Source organism: Pseudophryne corroboree, chromosome 1, assembly GCF_028390025.1.
Source record: "Pseudophryne corroboree isolate aPseCor3 chromosome 1, aPseCor3.hap2, whole genome shotgun sequence".
Taxonomy (NCBI): domain Eukaryota; kingdom Metazoa; phylum Chordata; class Amphibia; order Anura; family Myobatrachidae; genus Pseudophryne; species Pseudophryne corroboree.
The window spans coordinates 1,131,239,073-1,131,260,735 of NC_086444.1; the positions used below are offsets into that span (position 1 = coordinate 1,131,239,073).

At 46.0% G+C, this 21,663-nt stretch overlaps 1 protein-coding gene across 3 annotated transcripts in view; it reads right to left on the bottom strand.

Annotated features, from left to right (window-relative positions):
• EVC2 (EvC ciliary complex subunit 2) overlaps positions 1-21,663 on the bottom strand; it is a 329,045-nt gene that overhangs the window by 84,839 nt on the left and 222,543 nt on the right. For all 3 annotated transcript variants that reach the window (XM_063923401.1, XM_063923393.1, XM_063923385.1), the window contains exons 13-14: positions 18,509-18,668; positions 6,258-6,718 (exon numbers count right to left, since the gene is read on the bottom strand). In XM_063923401.1, the coding sequence (XP_063779471.1) occupies positions 6,258-6,718; positions 18,509-18,668 (621 nt within the window). The remainder of the gene's footprint in view (positions 1-6,257; positions 6,719-18,508; positions 18,669-21,663) is intronic.

Below are 21,663 nucleotides of genomic sequence, written 5' to 3' on the forward strand. Positions count from 1 at the left end.
AATCCCAGAAGAGATTGCTTTCCACCACCCGAGAACCTCTCCTAAGACTATGGATATGCAAATAAACTAATTGGGGGTTATTCAATTGTTTTTCACTGTGGCCACCACTAGATGGGGCCCAAGACAGCAATTCAAATGTTGCTCCGTTTGAGCACATTTAGCTGCAAAGCAGGACACACATACACATTTCAGCTCGAAGCCCCTGGAGGAGGCGAGCTGTAATGTGCAAAAAAGTGACGCATTTGAACACCCATATGGCCCTTTTTGTGCCGCTCCCATTAGATTAGTTGGGTTTGGCCGTTTAAAGCCGGTCTATTTGGGCATGTTAAAAACAACTGTACATCACCCCCCCCCCCCCCCCCTTTATCTCTCGCCACTTTAGATGGGAGATCGGACAGGAAAAAACAATTCACTTGCCCCCATTGTCTGCAATTTTACAGAGACATGTATGCTTTCCTTATGTAGAAGTAACTCCTCCCCCTCCTTGTGATTGTAGGTGGAGTGATTCATGCTCCCAGTGTGAAAGATGGACAGAGGCGGAGTGATACACAAAGCTGTGGTGATTCCTGTCAGTGAGAACAGATGGGGACATCTCAGCCAGGGCCCCAGGAAAGAGTTGCTGGGGTGCAATGGCACCCTGTATTGTTGAAGAAAGGGGGAGTCAGCCCCAATTATGTTGCAAGTGGAAAATACTACACAAACCAGGGGCCCACATCCGAAGAGGGAAGAGTTTCCCATGGAAGGGGGGCATGAGTCCAGTTATGGAGGGTAGTATGACTAATGAGGGGGAAAGTCCCCACATACAGAAGCCCCCGGCAGCCAGTACAGGGCAGGGGTTCACTGCAGAGGCAGCGTGGCTAAACTAAACAGGAAGCTGGAAGCCTCACAGTGAGGGAGGGCTGAGGCGGGAAAAGAGCCAAAAAGTCTGAGGGGAAGTGCTGCAAAAGCAGAGGCGTAACTAGCACGAGGCGAGCAGGGCACGTGCCCTGGGCGCCGTGGCAGCCCCAGCAGAGGGGGACGCCACCGGCACCTGCACGGCCCGCTCGCCCCATGCGACAGAGTTTCGGCACCGCCGGCGCTACCCGCTCTCCCCCAGCTGCTGTGCCTGTCACACTGTACAGGCAGCGGCAGCTAGAAGCCTCTCCCTACTGCAGTGTCCGTATCCTATTCCTGGCTGAAAAGGGGGCGGAGCTAGATGGAACTGGGCGGGGCTGCAGCCTGTTAGAGAGAGTGTGTGTGTGTGGTTGGGGAGGGGGGGGGGGGGGGCTGAGCAGTCAGTGTGTGTGGACTGCGGAGGAGGGATGAGGACTTCGAGCGCCGACGCAGCTCCCGGAGTGCGGCCATTGAGAGAACGGCTCCTTGCACCCTCAACATGTGGGCCATCAGCAGCAGCCGACAAGCTCTCTGAGGTGCAGGTGAGCAGGCCGCAGCTCAGTTTACTGTCTGGAGATTGGGGTTGGTGCGGGACAGTGCGAGTGTGGGTGTGTTAATTTTTGCAGTTCAGTTTGTGTGGGGGAGGGGAAAGCATGAGAATGTGTGTGTAGTCTGAGTGGGTGTGTGTGGGGTTTGCGGGTGGCCAGTCTGCGTGCATGTAATCTACAGTCTGAGTGTGTGTGTGTGTGTGTGTGTGTGTGTGTGTGTGTGTGTGTGTGTGTGTGTGTGTAAGTAAGGGGGTGGGGCAGTCTGTGTGTTTGATATTGGCTTTACACCTATAGGGCGGGATGTACTAATGCTTACCACCATGGTAAGCATTAGAACTATTTACCGCAGAGGGATATGTATTAAACCACGGGCACTTAGATGCCCTTCTCATTCACCATCCAGCTGGGTGGCCAAGCCGGGTGGGTGGAAAGCCAGCAGCAGGGAGGGGCAGCATGCCGGATATCAGCAGCCGAGGGTGCGGGCTGTAAGGCACGTGCGGAGCGGTGTCTAGCCCAAAGCTGGAGATCGGCAGCATGTTGACCGGCAACAAGCAGCTTCTGCTTCCGCATTCAACATGCTGCCGATCTCCGGCTTTGGGCTATGCAGGGTTCGGGGGATGGGTGTCCTCAGCACTGTTGACTATCCAGCTGCCTCAAGTATGTACAGCCCGCACCCTCGGCTGCTGATATCCGGCATGCTGCTGCTGCTGGCTGTCCCCTGCCCGGCTCGGACACACATCTGTATGGTGAGAAGGGCAAGGACCCGCAGAAGACCCCGGCTGGCTTAAAGAACATCGGGATCCTGCAGCAGGAGAGATCCCCCTTCGGAGCGCAGCAGACCACACTGAAAAGGGTGCATCCCCGGTGCGGTGCTCTGCATCCCGGGTGGCGCAGAAGATGTGGAGTGTCGGAGGTGGCAGAAGCGTCGCAGTTTGGGGTGAAAAACCGCTGCAACCCTTCTGCTGCTAAACTCTGCAATTAGTCAATTAAGGGGGTAGGCTCCCCTCACCATAGTGCCCCGCAGGATTAGTTAATTAAGGGGGTAGGCTCCCCTCACTACAGTGCCCCACAGGCCTTGTTAATTAAGGGGGTGAATTTTGGCTCATACTATGTGCTATAGAGTGAATTTCGGCTCATACCGTGTGCTATAATGTGAATTTCGGCTCATACTGTGTGCTATAATGTGAATTTCGGCTCATACCATTAGGGTAATTCCAAGTTGATCGCAGCAGGAATTTTGTTAGCAGTTGGGCAAAACCACGTGCACTGCAGGGGAGGCAGATTTAACATGTGCACAGAGAATTAGATTTGGGTGTGGTGTGTTCAAACTGAAATCTAAATTGCAGTGTAAAAATAAAGCAGCCAGTATTTACCCTGCACAGAAACAAAATAACCCACCCAAATCTAACTGTCTCCGCAAATGTTATATCTGCCCCCCCCCCCCGCAGTGCACATGGTTTTGCCGAATTGCTGAAAAAAATCCTGCTGCGATCAACTTGGAATTACCCCCCATGTGCTATAATGTGAATTTCGGCTCATACTGTGTTCTATAATGTGAATTTCGGCTCATACCGTGTGCTATAATGAGAATTTCAACTCATACCGTGTGCTATAATGTGAATTTCGGCTCATACCATGTGCTATAATATGAAAGGGGCACCAGTACTAGATAGTATAAGGGGTCCTACTACACTTAAGGACACGCCCCTTTTGAGTGACCATGCCCCTTTTCCAGAGCGCGTGCGCCTTCGGCGTGCGCATAATTGCCACCTTCACTTTTTCATTCCCCCTTCAAAAATTCCACTTCTACCACTGCACCTACATCTATACATACACACCCTGACATCTTTATATACAGTGACACCGGTGGCGTGCGCACATACTTTCCTTTTGTAGTTTTTTTTTTTTTGTGGGAGGGGGCGCCATTATTGATCTTGCACTGGGCTCCAAAAACCCTAGTTACGCCTTTGTGCAGAGGTATGAGGCTGAGAGAGAACTGTGATAAAAAATAGATGCAGAGCAAATATAAAGAGATGCAGATCTATGATGCAGAGTTGTTATAAATAAAGCAATGCAGAGCTGTGTTAAAGAGATGTACAGCAGCTATAGAGCGGTGCAGAGCTGTGATAAAGAGACGCAGAGCTGTGATAATGAGATGCACTGCAGATATAGGGGGACGTTTACTAAGCAGTGATAAGAGCGGAGAAGTGAGCAAGTGGAAATGTTGCCCCATCAACCAATCAGAAGCTCTGTATAATTTTATATTATGCAAATTATAGATGTTACTTCAGTGCTGATTGGTTGCCATGGGCACTTCTCCACTGGCTGACTTCTCCGCTCTTATCACTGCTTAGTAAATGTCCCACTTAGAGAGGTGCAGAGCTGTGATAAAGAAACGCAGAGCTGTGATATAGATATAGGAAAGAGAAGCTGAGCTTTAATAAATAAAATTGTCAGCCCTATATAAAATCCTATGAGCAGAGCTGCAGAATAAGTAGCAGAGTAAGGGCCCCCAAACATCTGACCCCCTATTCCCCAGCCTGACCGGAACCACCAATCGGAAGCCATTGATAATCAGCGATCTGTCGGGGAATCAATAAAATTCTTCATTTTAAAAATCCAAGATTTGCCAATCCTATTTTTGGTCGAGATCAAGGAATCGAGATTTTTAAACATGTTTAATGTTCCCGAGGAATCAGAGAATTGCGGCGAGATGTCTGAGATGAATGTGGTCCATAACACTTGTGGAGCCTAGTAACTGTAGAGTATGCCTAGTGCCTGTAAATCAGTGAGGTCTGATAAAAGATAGGGAATATATTTGGAATAACAGCACTACCAAGGAGATGGATATATTTTCATCATAATTGCCATAGTACTGTAGAAGGAGATGTAGATTTTTCTCCTTAATCATTTTGCAACCAAGTAATGTGCTGGAGGGGTCGAGGAGTAAGAAAACAGTCTGGAGTAGAGATGATCTGTCGACCGGTTTATTGTATTGCACAGCCACCACGTAACTTCACCTGTGTCCACACAAGGAAACACTTGGCTGTAATTAATTGCCCACGTCCATAAGATAGCCAGGGTAGAGGAATGCATCAGCCTGTTTACTCATGCACCTCATAACAACTACACAGAGACAGGGGCTGCATACACAATAGCTCATTGAGTGCTTATGTGTACCCACTAGTATAGTAGGGATCACAGCATAGCTGCAAACACTTCTGTACAGCATTTCCATGCCTTTGCCTACATTTCTTATGCCAATTATTTATCACATCAAGTGCAGTGACTTGTAATAGCCTGTGATGGTCACTGTTGCTATTTCGTGCAGTCTTCACAACAGTACTGATTTAGGTAGGACTGTTCCGATCAGAGAGCCCTGCCCCACCTTCCTGACTGGAACTGTTATGGCTTGGCCGTTTGGGGAGGTAATTCCTATTCACAGTTGCACTGCACAGTTTGCATGACATTCAAAGGGAATGTAAGGAAATGGCCAGCAGTCAAGTTTCGCCTGAAATGGTGGTCACGCCCCCATGACATATGACCACTCACTTATCGTGTATGGAAAGTATGTGCATGCAAATGAAGGCTATAAAAATCACTAGGGATCAGTGAATATTGTTTCAGATCACAATAGGGCCGTCTCTGCTGCAAAGGTTCACACGAAATTCAAAAACAGTACTAGTGTATCTTTACAGTGCTATGTGTCAACGGTGTTTAACCCTCAGACAGGCGCAGCTGGTCTGACAGGCACCACAAAGCTGTTCTCGCTCTGACCCTCCTAGTACCTTCCTATCTCTAGGTGCTGTTCGAACCCCCCCCCCCCCCCCCCCCCCCAGTCAGTTTTCCCACCACCTGCGTGGAGTGCAGTAGTGACCCTCCTGGGCTCTCATGCACACTGCGCCCAAACTCCTCCGACTTTTGAAGGTTCGTTTTTCCTTTTATTTTCATCTATTAATTTTTTATTTTACTCATTTTAGGAATGAAAGTTACAATAGTTGTGGATATTTTGTGGAAATATTTAGGTTTGTCCGGGGTGGCCTCTCAGGCCCACTGCGCCCAAACTTATACTCATGTTCGTATTTCTCTTTTTTGCTTCAGATTTTCTGCTGAAATGGCCCGTAAACCTATGATTTTTCTCTTTGTACATCCTAATGAAGGTCACTGATCACTTTAAGAGCGTTAGAATTGAGTTAATTAGGTGGTAATCACTGCGCCTGAACCCGGGAGTCCCTTAGGTGCGCCTGATGGAGGGTTAAAATAAACTTTTTTAAACATTCTTCTTCCTAAATATAGCTGTTGTTTGCATACTAAAAATAAACTACAGAAATAAGCTATAAATTGTGTGACCTTTTTATAGATAGATCGATAAATAAATAAATAGATAGATAAGGTAGATAGATACTGTAGATAGATAGGTCTAGGTCTACTTGCCGGGTGCCCTCCGCAAATAGCAGCAGGGAAGTTGGGGCATGTAGCAGTAAACGGCGGCACTCCGTCCTCAATAACAAACTCGGTACACAGGAAATGTGTTATATCAAAGTTTCAGCTCTTTAATGAGTTTTTTTTCAAGATAAACAAAACATGCTGATGTTTATCTTAAAAAAAAGCTCATTAAAGAGCTTTCAACTTTTATATAACACATTTCCTGTGTTCTGAGCTTGTTATTACCGGGTTGCCGCAGTTTGCTTTGTTGCCAATATTATTATATATATATATATATATATATATATATATGTACACATACACACACACACAATTATCTGTTCCTGAAGCACACAGTGCATACAGTCTATGTATAATCCATGAGGAAGACAGTCTTGCATATATACGTACATAAACAGCAGCTGCTCCCAGTGTCTCAGATTCTTTTGCTCTTTAAGGTTCAGTTTGAATTCGTCATCGAGCTTCCGCACGGTGATTTCCAGAGATGCTCTCGACTCGCCCACCTTGTCACTTTCCTCCTTCTCCAGCTGCTGAGCCAAGAGTGCCGTCTCTCTTTTGTGCTCATCCAGCACTTGTTGCAGATGTAGTCTGGGCACGTTGAGTTTTATCATTTCTTGTATAATTACAGCACTTTGGATGTGTCGGAGATCTTCAATTGCCTTCTCGGTCAGGCTGTATTTAATCTCCTTTAATTCATCTGTGGCATCATTATCATGCTTCTCGTACAGCTCCTCAAGCTCCCGGCAATGATTAGCAAACAGTTTTCTCCAGTGCTCCAAATAGGGCTGCACTTCCTTACCGTTCTTACCGACTTCCTGCGTGCTGCTCAGCTCTTTCTTCTGTTCTTTTAGCTAAATGATAAAGAGCAGAGTAACTAAACATAGCACAGCAGTATGACGTGACCACACACAAACCAGTACGTCTAGTTAAAGAGACATTAAGACAAAAGTAGACCTAAATAAAGGAACCACAAACTTACACAGTAAAGCTGGGTACTCAGTATACAATATAGTAGCCAATCGTACATACGATTTCCCGGCGGATGGGATGCAGTCTGTCATGATCCCACAGTGGGATCCCGTCCGCCAGAATGCCAGCAGCGGGGCAAGTGCTAGAAAGACCCTCGTAGCCTCACTGCCCTCACCACACTATGGGCACGGTGGCTCGCTGCGCTGCCACAGGTTATATTCTCCATGCGTGTAGTAGGGTATGCTGGCGCCCGGGCTCCCGGCGACCAGGATACCGGCGCCGGAATCTCGACCGCCGGCATACCGACAGCTGGACGAGCGCAAATGAGTCCCTTGCGGGCTCGCTGCGCTCGCCATGCTGCAGGCACGGTGGTGCGCGACGCTATCTATTCTCCTTACAGGGGGGTCGTGGACCCCCAAGAGGGAGAAAAAGTGTCGGTATGCTGGCTGTCGGAATTCCGGCACCGGTATACTGTGCGCCGGAATCCCGACAGACGGCAAACTGAAGACCACCCATTCTCCCTCTATGGGTATCGTGGACATCCACAAAGGGAGAATAGCCTGTTGCACCGGTATTCATGCGCCGGCATTTCACCACCTGTTGGGATTCCGATGTCGGTATTGTGACTGGCGGTATTTTAACCGCTTCCCGTATAGCGTGTACCGTGAATTCATCTTTTAAAATTGTCTGGTTGTATCCTGCCATCCGATGTGCGGCATGTCAGATTTCTGGGGATTTTTGATGGGGAAGGGACCACTATGAGTGATAAATATTCTCTGTACAGCACTGCGTAAATTAGTGCTGCCATATAAAAAAAAAAACAATCATAATATTAATCATAATAATAATTACCACCTTTATATTTTCCAACATTTTAAATGGCTATAAATGTAAATATCGGTACTGCGGGGAGTACCAGTAGAAGTTGCCCCAGGGTCTGATGGGAGCTGGTAACATAGCTCACACCCAATGCAGGGGAAGCTTGCTATAAAATAGTCATCTCAGCAGAGTTTTGAACAAAGTTTGGCATGAGAGTTAAGTTACTATGGGCCTGATTCAGAGATTTACGGAAATTCATTATGTACAGAAATCTCCAATGTTTCTTGATCTGCCCATGTGTGGAATCTGCGCTGCGTGTGTGCAGAGCTGGGATGCAATGTCACTCACACTGGCCCTAATGCTGAAGCATGGCAGCATTGGGGGGCGGGGGTGGGCAGCGTTCCAGAAAACTACAATGGTTGGACTCATTGTCTGGGTGTGTCGGAGCCAGTGGCTGCATCCTCGGCTTGCCCCGGCAGTGTGATTTCACCAGACATCCTGAGTAACATCAGGGTTACTCAGATGTCCGATGGTCACACAGTTGATCCGATGCTGGATCTTCAGGCAGTGGGTCAGCGAAGCTGGCAGCGCTTTCGTAAAATATTGCACAGCTGCTGCACTATGTACAGTAGAAACACCCAGATGATCAATAAACATGTGGATAGCATTCAAGGTGGATACTGCTATAAACTTAGTAGCCAAAAAGGCATTTCTGGGAGTACGTAGGGTAGCCTAATCGAATATTTGGGGATATTTTGGAAGGCAAGGAGCACGGTTGGCAGATATGAAATAATATTCTCTACAACCTTACTGACTATAACGTGCTGGCGTTATTATCCTTCGTTTATAATTCGGCATCCCGTGCGGCGGCATATCATGTTAGCATACCGCTTGTCGGGATCCCGGCTATAACAATACCAACGCCAGGATCCCGACGGGGGCACCATACCGCTGCTGGTATATTGGCAAGGTAAGTGACTCCCCCTCTATGGGTGTCCACGACACCCATAGAGGGAGAAAAGAACCTGTGGCGAGCCCGCAAGTGGCTTTGTTGTGCTCAGCATTCTACCGCTCGGGATGCCAATGTCGATATACTGACATTCAGCATCCCGTGCGGCGGGATATCATACCAAACCCGTTTATATAACACCCGCAGGTAATGCAGTATATTCTTCTAAGGGCCCTTTGCATCTGACTGCATATTGATTGACTGAGCTAATTATCAGATTTGGATGCTGCCAGAATAAGATTACCAGGTCAGGCAGCTGTGTGACATTACTGTGTTGTAATGTGGGAGATGTTTTGGGATGGAGCAGTTATTTGTGGGTGGTAAATGTTTGAGGGATTGGCGTCAACCTGGGGGTCTTGTTCTATAGGGCACAATAATCCGCAGTCACTCTCCAACTCTTCTGATAAATCCATTTCCCTGTCACATTTGTATTTATCCTGGAGTAACCTCTCCCTACACTAACAGAATGAAGAACAGACAAATAAAAGACAATTATAGGATCCCTTACAATGACTAGACAGGCCAGGAAAACAATCTGATATCAGTAACAGACTATCACAGCAGCGGTTCTACAATGGGTGCCAAAAACATTACATACAATTAATCAGATAGATTTCATCTTAGAACTTCAAAAATATAATGGCTAATTTTGATTTCTCCAAAGAGAGAGATTAGGATGGAAACACTAAACTAAATTAATAAGTGAATTTTTAGACGTACAGGAAAAAAAAAAAAATAGGCATCCCCGAGCGTTCTCTCTTCCAACACAAATGAGTCACTGTGTGCATACAGTTATTCATTAACAGTGCCAAACTGTTAAAATGCAAATTAGTGTTATTTCTCCCCAGAATGAGTTCCCCAGAGCTGCTAACAGTAGCAACACATTTCATGCAAATTACTAACCACAATGTGTCCTCAGAGGACAAGAGAATGTTATAACGGAGAAACGGCGTTATAGAACTGACAATTTTACAGATGCGCAGGATAAGCCCTAAGTCCAAGGCAGCAGAGAACAGGTTATGAGTATTTAAATGCGCAACTCTCTTCTATACTCTCATAGCCAAACAATTAGGTTTTCTAACGACGCTACCAAAAGCATACCATCAGTAGGAATTATTTTCTGGTTGATTCCCGTTTAAAAGGCATACTGTATACTGTCACCCTCTCGCCTAGTATCCTGAGGCTCTTTCCATTGGAGGAGAGAGAAAGAATCCAGTCCCAAGAGGGAAGCTTCAGCCAACCATAGTGAGAAAGGAGCGACCCCGAGCCTTGCAACGAAAGGGAAGCCCAAAGACCCTCGCCCCCTAAGGGGCCTTTTGGCTCTGGGGTTCGGGGATACAAAGGGTCCCTCCTAGCTTTGGCAAAGGGTGACCTGAAGATTCCCTTTTCCCCTCAATGGGGCCTTTTGGCTCCTGAGGGGATGAGGAGTAACCTGGGCCAAAGTCCCATGCCCCCAGCACGATTTTGCACTGCACTGGGTGCCCGAAGTACACAGCTCAGGCTTTAAGAGAAAATAACTGTACAATGTGGCACTAATTACACCCCACATGACGCATGCAGGGATACAGACGCTGGCAGTCTGTTCTTTAATCACTAGGACAGAGCGGTTTAGGAACCAGGTGGCTTAGGCTGCAGCGATCTTGAAAACGAAACAACTTTTAAAGTGAAGAATTCAAATTAAATAATTGCATCAAAAAGCACAAGTGAGAATAACACTACAAACAAAAGGCATAATTACTATAGTAGTATGGGGGTCCCGTAACGTTTGATACCTACCTACCACTATGGGCCCCACAAATGTCTACGCATTCCCCCGTCTATAAGGACAATAGAAATGGTTTCCAAATAGTTCAACAAAGACAGAAGAGGAGTCAGAAGTACAGATGTGTTTTTTCTTATCAATATAACTCTCACTTTAGGTCTGATACAGACTTGTGCGAAAAGCCGTCTTGTGGGTCAGGGAGATCTCTCGCTGCAGGTACTGTATACAGTTAATCCGGAAAGTATTCACAGCGCTTCACTTTTTCCACATTTTGCTATGTTACAACCTTATTCCAAAATGGAATACATTTATTTTTTCCCTCCAAATTCTACACACAATACCCCATAATGACAACGTGAAAAAAGATTTTTTGCAATTTTTGCAAATTTATTAAAAATAAAAAACTAAGAAATCACATGTACATAAGTATTCACAGCCTTTGCCATAAAGCTCAAAATTGAGCTCAGGTGCATCCTGTTTCCACTGATCATCCTTGAGATGTTCCTACAGCTTAATTGGAGTCCACCTGTGGTAAATTTAGTTGATTGGACATGATTTGGAAAGGCACACACCTGTCTATATAAGGTCCCACACTTGACAGTGCATGTCTGAGCACAAACCAAGCATGAACTCAAAAAAATTGTCTGTAGACCTCCGAGACAGGATTGTCTCGAGGCACAAATCTGGGGAAGGGTACAGAAAAATATCTGCTGCTTTGAAGGTCCCAATGAGCACAGTGGCCTCCATCATCCGTAAATGGAAGAAGTTCGGAACCACCAGGACTCTTCCTAGAGCTGGCCAGCCATCGTACCTGAGCGATCAGGGGAGAAGGGCCCTAGTCAGGGAGGTGACCAAGAACCTGGTGGACACTCTGTCAGAGCTACAGCATTCCTCTGTGGAGAGAGGAGAACCTTCCAGAAGGACAACCATCTCTTCAGCAATCCACCAATCAGGCATGTATGGTAGAGTGGCCAGACAGAAGACACTCCTTAGTGATAAGCACATGGCTGTCTGGAGTTTGCCAAAATGCACCTGAAGGACACTCAGACCATGAGAAACCAAATTCTCTGGTCTGGTGAGACAAAGATTGAACTCTTTGGCGTGAATGCCAGGCGTCATGTTTGGAGGAAACCAGGCACCGCTCATCACCAGACCAATACCATCCCTACAGTGAAGCATGGTGGTGGAAGCATCATGCTGTGGGGATGTTTTTCAGCGGCAGGAACTGGGAGACTAGTCAGGATAGAAGGAAATATGAATGCAGCAATGTACAGAGACATCCTGGATGAAAACCTGCTCCAGAGCGCTCTTGACCTCAGACTGGGGTGACGGTTCATCTTTCAGCAGAACAACGACCCTAAACACACAGCTAAGATATCAAAGGTGTGGCTTCAGGACAACTCTGTGAATGCCCTTGAGTGGCCCAGCCAGAGCCCCGCCTTAAATCCGATTGAACATCTCTGGAGACATCTGAAAATGGCTGTGCACTGATGCTTCCCATCCAACCTGATGGAGCGTGAGAGGTGCTGCAAAGAGGAATGGGCAAAACTGCCCAAAGATAGGTGTGCCACGCTTGTGGCATCATATTCAAAAAGACTTGAGGCTGTACTTGCTGCAAAAGGTGCACCAACAAAGTATTGAGCAATGGCTGTGAATACTTATGTACATGTGATTTCTTAGGTTTTTTTACAATGAATACACCCCTGGAGGGAGAATAAATAGCGTGGCGTGCGAGGGGCTCTTTTGCGCTCGCCCCGCTGCCGGCGCCGGGATCCCAACAGCCGGCATAACGTAGTAGACTCGTTGCCCATAGCAACCAATCAGATTCTATCTATCATCGTCTGGAAGCAGCTAGATAAATGTTAAGTAGAATCTGAATGGTTGCAATGAGCAACATCACCAGTTCTAAAACACTCTCACCTTAGTAAATTAACCCATAAGGGTGTCGTAGACACCCATGAGTGGGAATAGCACGTTAGCCAGGATTCTAGCTGTCGGCATTGTCATCAGTTGGGATCCCGGCGTTGGTATCCTGACCGCCGGGATCCCGAGTGACGGTAACTCAACTGCATACCGTGATAAATAAGCGCAAAAAGAACAAGATAGTTCAAGCCCCAAGGAAAAAAACAGAAGTTTAGTTGACCGCAAATAGAGAATTTCTTGACATTGGCAATCTTCTTGTTTTAGGATATTTTCTGTTTAATGAGCTGTTCCACCACTGGTGACACTCAAAGGACATATAAAGAGACTCATTCATTTGATAGGAAAGAAGTCTTGTCTACACCGATCAGATTCCCAATACCCATACTGTGTCCATTGAATTGTATAGTTACCAGATTAATGATTATAATGTGCTCCTCATCCATTTAAAAGATTCTCTCGAATTACCAATATTTATTTATTTAATTATTACCAGTTATTTATATAGCACACACATATTCCGCAGTGCTTTACAGAGAGTATTTGCCCATTCACATCAGTCCCTACCCCAGTGGAGCTTACAATCTATATTCTCTACCACATGTACACACACATTCACGGTAGAGTTAATTTTTCTATTGTGGTCATGGGTTCAATTCCCATCATGTCCCTAACTGTGTGGAGTTTCTCCCCGTACTTGCGTCGGTTTCCTCCGGGTACTCCGGTTTCCTCCAACAATCCAAAATTATACTGGTCGGTTAATTGGATCCCAACAAAATTAACCCTAGTGTGAATATGTGTGCTTGTACATGTGGTAGGGAAAATAGATTGTAAGCTCCTCTGGAGCAGGGACTGCGGAGAGAGATCCTGCAGGCAGCCGGTTAGGGTCAGGGCCAAGGGTAACGGGGTATGGCCAGGGGGAGGGGCAGCAGTATGACAGACTGGTGGAGGTGGGGGGTTACAGAGACAAATGGGTGGAAGAAGAGTGCTGTCAGAGCAATATGACAGATGGAGGGGTGCTGTTAGAGCAGTATCACAGGCCTGTGGGTAGGGATCACCAGCTACAAAACAGTGTTCTCCCCAGGCTGCATTTTTCTGGTGGTCAGACAAGCAAAAATACCCTGCTGCCTGGCACCGGCACCCACCCCTCCTGGCACAGTGACTCTCCCGTGACAGTGACACGTCCCGTCATGACATGACTTTACTTTTGGACATGTCATGTGTTTCTTACTGGGGGGCATTCTGTGTAGCAGGCAGGTGGAAGCAGTATAGGGATAGTCATGCACACAAGTGAGCGCAGTATCTGGGAGCTGCTAAAAAAAAAATATTTGCATCCACAGAGCAACTGGGCAGTATCTGGAAGCTCTTAAACATTATATATATATATATATATATTTATATATATTTTTATATATATATATATATATATATATATATATATATATACTGTGTCTTGAAGCCCGGCACTCCCTCCGCTGATTGTGTGCCCCGGTGCCCTCAGAGTCGATACTGAATAGATTGAACAAAAGGCTGCGGCACTCAGGGTCTTGAATTCAAAAAGAGCTTGTATTGAAATACAGTTACATAGCGCACCCGCGCCCCACCAACGTTTCGGGGAATTTAACCCCTTTGTCAAGGTGTAGGTGAAAAAAGAAGAAAAGAGAGAGAACAACCTTACTCACCTATAAGTAGACAGAAGCCCGCCACACACCGTGCAGAGCAGCTCCCGCGCCTCCGTCGCCGCCGTCGAGTGGTGCAGGAAGATGACGTGCAGTGACGCCCTCGGCGCGTCACTGTTGTTCCGTTGCTCGGCAACCTGCGGTGCTGCCGGCCCGTTGCCTAGCAACACACTCACCACGCCGTCAGCGCAGAGGCTCAGGAGCTGTAAGAAAAAGAAACACATACACTGACCACCACGAAGCATGTGCAGCTGCATGAGATACAGGAATGAAAACATAATTAACCTGGGTGCTGATAAGCCCATATTACTGGGGGGAGAGAGAAGAAGGAAAGAGCCGACAACATATTAAAGGGGACCCAATCCACCATATTGGTCAGGGAACATAGATCACCCAGGGGTGGAGAGAGCCTAGGTATTCCCAAGACCAATCAGACTGGGGGGCCTGCATCAGAACTGCACCCGTGTTTAGAGCCAAAAGATGGCTCAATCGAGATGACAATATCGCGTGTTGTACTAATAATAAACTGATGAACATTACAATATATTATCTTGGCCTAGGGCGTGCAGTAAGGACAGCACACCCCTGTGCAGGCTAGCCTCATCACTTGATGGACTGGCTGCCCCAGTAGGCCATGAGTCGCAATTCCCTCGCCAGAGGGGTACGGCCTTCAGATGTCAGACCTCCCCACCCAGGGGACTGGGAGATCTTCTTCCCGTTCAGCCAAAGATGCTCCAGGCAATCCTCTCGTTAAGTCCTACTGGGGAGATGGTGTTAAGTTTGAAGATCCACGTTGCCTGCTTACGCAATAGCAGGCCGTCTCGGTCCCCTCCCCGTAAGGTCTTGGGAACGTGGTCAATAATGATGTGTTTAAGATCCTTTAGAGAGTGCTTTGCTTCTTGAAAATGCCGAGCTACTGGCTGGTCAGATGGCGTACCAAGGAGTGCTGCCTTGATGGCAGACCGGTGCAGCGCCATACGTTCCCGTAGAGTCCTGATTGTCTTCCCTATATAACTCAGGCCACAAGGGCAGGTGATGAGATAGATGATGTAGGTAGATGTACAGGACAGGACATGGTGAATGGAGATCTTCCTTCCAGTTGATGGTAAGACGAAAAATGGCCCCGTGATCATATGGCTACACGTAGTGCAGCCCAGGCACCTATAGCAACCCGGCTTCTTTGTCAAAAAGGACCCACCCCCTTGGGTACCAGTAGCTTTGGACAAGCCTGTGATGTCTGCATGGACCACCCAGTCCCTGATGTTACGTCCCCGCCTGAAGCACATCATTGGGGTAGTGTGTTTAAAAGGAAGACTGGAATCCGTGGAGATAATTGGCCATAAAGCTCTGTTGGCCCTAGTCAAGATAGGGCTAGAGGTGTCGAACGTGGTTGTCCAGGTGATTCTGTTGTCAGAAGATCTGGCTGGGGGGCGTAATAGCTTGTCCCTGGGTAACAATAATACCTCTCCTTTAATTCGATCGAGTAGTGTCTTTTCGTAGCCCCTGTCCATAAATTTGGAAACCATAGCGTCCAATTCCTGCTCCAGCGTCTCAGGTCGGCTATTATTACGCGCAAATGATGAGGGTAGCGCGTATTAATAGCCGACCTGAGACGCTGGAGCAGGAATTGGACGCTATGGTTTCCAAATTTATGGACAGGGGCTACGAAAAGACACTACTCGATCGAATTAAAGGAGAGGTATTATTGTTACCCAGGGACAAGCTATTACGCCCCCCAGCCAGATCTTCTGACAACAGAATCACCTGGACAACCACGTTCGACACCTCTAGCCCTATCTTGACTAGGGCCAACAGAGCTTTATGGCCAATTATCTCCACGGATTCCAGTCTTCCTTTTAAACACACTACCCCAATGATGTGCTTCAGGCGGGGACGTAACATCAGGGACTGGGTGGTCCATGCAGACATCACAGGCTTGTCCAAAGCTACTGGTACCCAAGGGGGTGGGTCCTTTTTGACAAAGAAGCCGGGTTGCTATAGGTGCCTGGGCTGCACTACGTGTAGCCATATGATCACGGGGCCATTTTTCGTCTTACCATCAACTGGAAGGAAGATCTCCATTCACCATGTCCTGTCCTGTACATCTACCTACATCATCTATCTCATCACCTGCCCTTGTGGCCTGAGTTATATAGGGAAGACAATCAGGACTCTACGGGAACGTATGGCGCTGCACCGGTCTGCCATCAAGGCAGCACTCCTTGGTACGCCATCTGACCAGCCAGTAGCTCGGCATTTTCAAGAAGCAAAGCACTCTCTAAAGGATCTTAAACACATCATTATTGACCACGTTCCCAAGACCTTACGGGGAGGGGACCGAGACGGCCTGCTATTGCGTAAGCAGGCAACGTGGATCTTCAAACTTAACACCATCTCCCCAGCAGGACTTAACGAGAGGATTGCCTGGAGCATCTTTGGCTGAACGGGAAGAAGATCTCCCAGTCCCCTGGGTTGGGAGGTCTGACATCTGAAGGCCGTACCCCTCTGGCGAGGGAATTGCGACTCATGGCCTACTGGGGCAGCCAGTCCATCAAGTGATGAGGCTAGCCTGCACAGGGGTGTGCTGTCCTTACTGCACGCCCTTGGCCAAGATAATATATTGTAATGTTCATCAGTTTATTATTAGTACAACACACGATATTGTCATCTCGATTGAGCCATCTTTTGGCTCTAAACACGGGTGCAGTTCTGATGCAGGCCCCCCAGTCTGATTGGTCTTGGGAATACCTAGGCTCTCTCCACCCCTGGGTGATCTATGTTCCCTGACCAATATGGTGGATTGGGTCCCCTTTAATATGTTGTCGGCTCTTTCCTTCTTCTCTCTCCCCCCAGTAATATGGGCTTATCAGCACCCAGGTTAATTATGTTTTCATTCCTGTATCTCATGCAGCTGCACATGCTTCATGGTGGTCAGTGTGTTTGTTTCTTTTTCTTACAGCTCCTGAGCCTCTGCGCTGACGGCGTGGTGAGTGTGTTGCTAGGCAACGGGCCGGCAGCACCGCAGGTTGCCGAGCAACGGAACAACAGTGACGCGCCGAGGGCGTCACTGCACGTCATCTTCCTGCACCACTCGACGGCGGCGACGGAGGCGCTGGAGCTGCTCTGCACGGTGTGTGGCGGGCTTCTGTCTACTTATAGGTGTGTAAGGTTGTTCTCTCTCTTTTCTTCTTTTTTCACCTACACCTTGACAAAGGGGTTAAATTTCCCGAAACGTTGGTGGGGCGCGGGTGCGCTATATAACTGTATTTCAGTACAAGCTCTTTTTGAATTCAAGACCCTGAGTGCCGCAGCCTTTTGTTCAATCTATATATATATATATATATCTCCTTAGCCCCCTCCTTTTCCCCTTGCATTGTCCCAACTGATGACCGCCCCCCCCCCCCCCTTCCCCCGTAATATGTCACTGAACCACAAAATAGGACGGTAAGAGTACATACAATATTGTGCGCGGTGACCAAAACGTTTTACAGACAAAGTCATTCAAGACAAGTAAAATTTAAAAAGCCAAGACGGGATGTAGTTATGTTACCTGCGGTCGGGATACTGCCAGTCATTACACCGACCCGGCATCCCGACCAAAACACATCTCGACAGTCGGCATACCGACTAACAGGGACTATTCCCACTCGTGGGTGTCCACGACACCCACAGAGTGGGAATAGAACCTGTGGCGAGCCCACAAGGGGCTTCGCTCCGCTCGCCTTCCCCACCGGCAAACTGACGGCCAGGATCCCAACCGTCGGTAATGCATTACTATCCCGCCAAGGCAATACAGAAATTATCGTGTAAGAATAAAATACAATGAATATAAAGAAAGAAAGAAAACTTAGGGGAGGATAAAAACAAAAAAAGGAAAGGGTGGTGGGGGGGTAATCAGGGAAGATCTCCTACAGCCCAAAAACAGTAGTAACCATATTTCACATAAGACTTGAATGGGAGGGCCTGATAAAAAAGAACCTGGTCTCACGCCAAAACGTAGACCAAAAGATGCTTTAATAAATGTACCCTTTAGTCAGGATGCGGTCAGGATCCCAGCAGTCAGAATACCGACAGTGGGACCCCGAAGGTAAGTACAGGGGTTAGGGAATAGGGTTAAAATATTTACCAAAATCAGTCGGAATTTTGACCGTCAGGATGCTGCTGTCGGCATTCTGACTGACTGAATCCTAACTGCCGGGATTTTGTATCCAACCCTTTAGTCTACAACTAAGGAAATGGTGGTCCAGGCTGTGAACTAGCATGAAATGAACTCAAATCACAAAATGAGATGTTCAGTCGCTATCAGATTCTTGTAACCTTAAATTATCGAATCGCATTCTGTCTTATTACTAACTCCAGTTGATATTATTTCATCATCGCTTAACATTTAAATATTAAAAAGGAGTGATCCGATTAAAGAGAACAAAACCGTAAAATTGTTGTACTAAGTCAAAATAATAAAGGACGGTAAATGTAGAATTACCCTCTGTGCAATGTGACGGCTCCGCTTGGACGTAAGCTTCTGGTGCAATTTCCGCTTTTCCTGCTTCAATACGTTTTCTAACTTCTGTTTCACTTTTAAAACTTCTGTCTGGGATCTTTCCAAAAGCGACTCTGCCTGGCTGTCCGTTATGTGTCCTGCCCTGAAAAATACATTCATTTACATTCAATCACACAACCCACTATATGGAATATACTATTAATAATATATATTCAATCACACAACCCACTATATGGAATATACTATTAATAATATACATTCATTTAAATTCAATCACACAACCCACTATATGGAATATACTATTAATAATATACATTCAATCACACAACCCACTATATGGAATATACTATTAATAATATATATTCATTTACATTCAATCACACAACCCACTATATGGAATATACTATTAATAATATACATTCATTTACATTCAATCACACAACCCACTATATGGAATAAACTATTAATAATATATATTCATTTACATTCAATCGCACAACCCACTATATGGAATATACTATTAATAATATATATTCATTTACATTCAATCACACAACCCACTATATGGAATATACTATTAATAATATACTTTCATTTACATTCAATCACACAACCCACTATATGGAATAAACTATTAATAATATACTTTCATTTACATTCAATCACACAACCCACTATATGGAATATACCATTAATAATATACATTCAATCACACAAACCACTATACGGAGTACACTATTAATAATATACATTCATTTACATTCAATCACACAACCCACTATACGGAATATACTATTAATAATATACATTCATTTACGTTCAATCACACAACCCACTATATGGAATAAACTATTAATAATACATTTTTCCAAGTAAAACAAATACAAAGGTTTATAATAACCTATTGTTTATGGTATCTGGGTGATAGGTCTATAGTGTCTAGGTCCACACCATGTGGTCGACAGGTACAAAAGATCGACTTACATTAAGGTTGCGGTAGCGGAGCGAGACACCTTGCCCGAAGCGAGGAGAGTAAGCCAGCAAAGGGTCTATGCTTCTACTGATGGTAATCACATAGGATAAAAACATACAAACTAACCCCCCCCTTCCCCACAAAAAAAAAAATTATCACCCATTTCTGTGGAGACTACTGCTATGTCGACATTTTGAACCTGTCGACCGTACCCACTATGGGGTCGGCCTAATGACTGTCCACCTAGACACTGATAAAGCTGATTATTTGCCTTAGAACACAAGCTATTTACTAATATCGTGAAGCCGTAATGGCCGCTGTCCCTCGTGCACGTGCTACGCTCTTCGTACGCTATTTGCGTACAAAGACCCCGCACGTGGTACGCAAGTTACGTACACACGCTGCGCTGTGAGTACGGGATACACACAGCGAGCGTACACACAGATAATAACCTTTTAAACCTTACACAGAGTATGCTTATACTGTAATTCTTAGTGTTGAGATACTGCAATGATATAACACTGTTTAACCTTGGTCTGTAAGCTAGCTGTTTGAGCGATTGAGATGCTCAGCAACCCTTAATAACAAATGGTGAAACACACTACTTGGTAAGGTTCCAACACCTTTACTAAACGATGTAGGTAAGTAAAAGGAAAAAGATACAGTAACAGCTTATACACTACAGGCTAACATTAATAACTAAAAGAATAACTAAACAGAAATATACACAACAGCGAACGATCGCAAACACAAATACATAGACTAAGAATGAATGGCTTACATTAAACGGGTAACAAAAGTGGCCACAGAGAAACATACCATACGGGGAACACTCGCTAGCGCAACCGGATCCAGTCCTCCAATTATCAGAGATAAATGTTGATGAGAGAGAGTACTGGCCGGTCTGGGGACAGTGACCCTTATATACACAATATACAGTGCACTACAAGGGGTCCTATAATCTCATTGTTCATTGGACACAGGAATGTCTCCTCGCATCATAACAAAAGGTCATAGGTTAGTTTGAACAGGTGGGCTGTGACTATATCAAACTGCTCAGGTGGGAGGGAATCTCAGAATTCCCGCCGCATGGATAATGAACCGCAAATATAGTAAATGTCCAGAAACTACTAATAGACATAACTATATGCAGGAGCGGTTAATCTTTACCTAACCAGCACCGGATTGTTTCTAATAAAATGTTCTTTAGTTAGGTACCAAACACAACTGCTCAAACCCTGTCTGACCCTTCGTACCATGCAAAGAGGAATTCCTCTGTCCAGGGACCAGTTACATTAAACAAACTTACAGTTATTATTAAGGGGAACATTACCTATATAACATACTATTTGGTTTTATTATTTAACGATTGAGTCGCCCGCTAGACGCACACAAACTCTACCGTAAATGCACATACCATGCGCTCGAGCGCATGGCCGAGGAGGCGCCGTCACGCAACTGCGAATATGCGCACGCACGGGAGAGAATGTGTACGTGCAGCGGGCAAGCGCATTAGGTGAATATATGGCAACGTGTAGCATGATATTTTTCCGACTTTGACAGTCCACCCTTTGGCAGTCATCAATAACTGCCACTTCCTAAAACAGTTCAAAAAAGAAAAATATATGTCATCATGTAAATACCATTTTATGATTGGGTAAAGGGAGGAGAGGAGAAGGTGGGAAAAGTATGACCTTGTGAAATAGTAGAAGCATGTGTGTATGAATTCATGTCTGAGGGGTCATGTATCATCGTGCCGTACGTGTTTTACATCAAGCTTCGAGGTATTGCGAAGTATACATTTGAATCCTTCTTATCCCGTATCAAGGGTCTGTGGATGGGCTGTCAAACTCTACCGAGCTCTTTTCGGCTTTTGGTTGCAACAAATGGGGAGCACATTTAGTTGATGATACATGAAGGGGGGGAAACATGTGAATGCTGATATATGTGTCTATATTCCCTGTGGAATATGTGTGTCATTACCTGGAGGTTGTAGAGATGAAGATAAGAAACAATCGTTATAAATGCAGTCGTAAACTATGTGAGTTTAACAGTCGCCGATTGAGGTCTTGTCTGATGTCTTGTCTTGATGTACATGTTGTCTGATGTCTCTCGGTGCTTTTGCTATAAATAGCGAGCAAAAGTTGTTCCATTGTCCATAAAA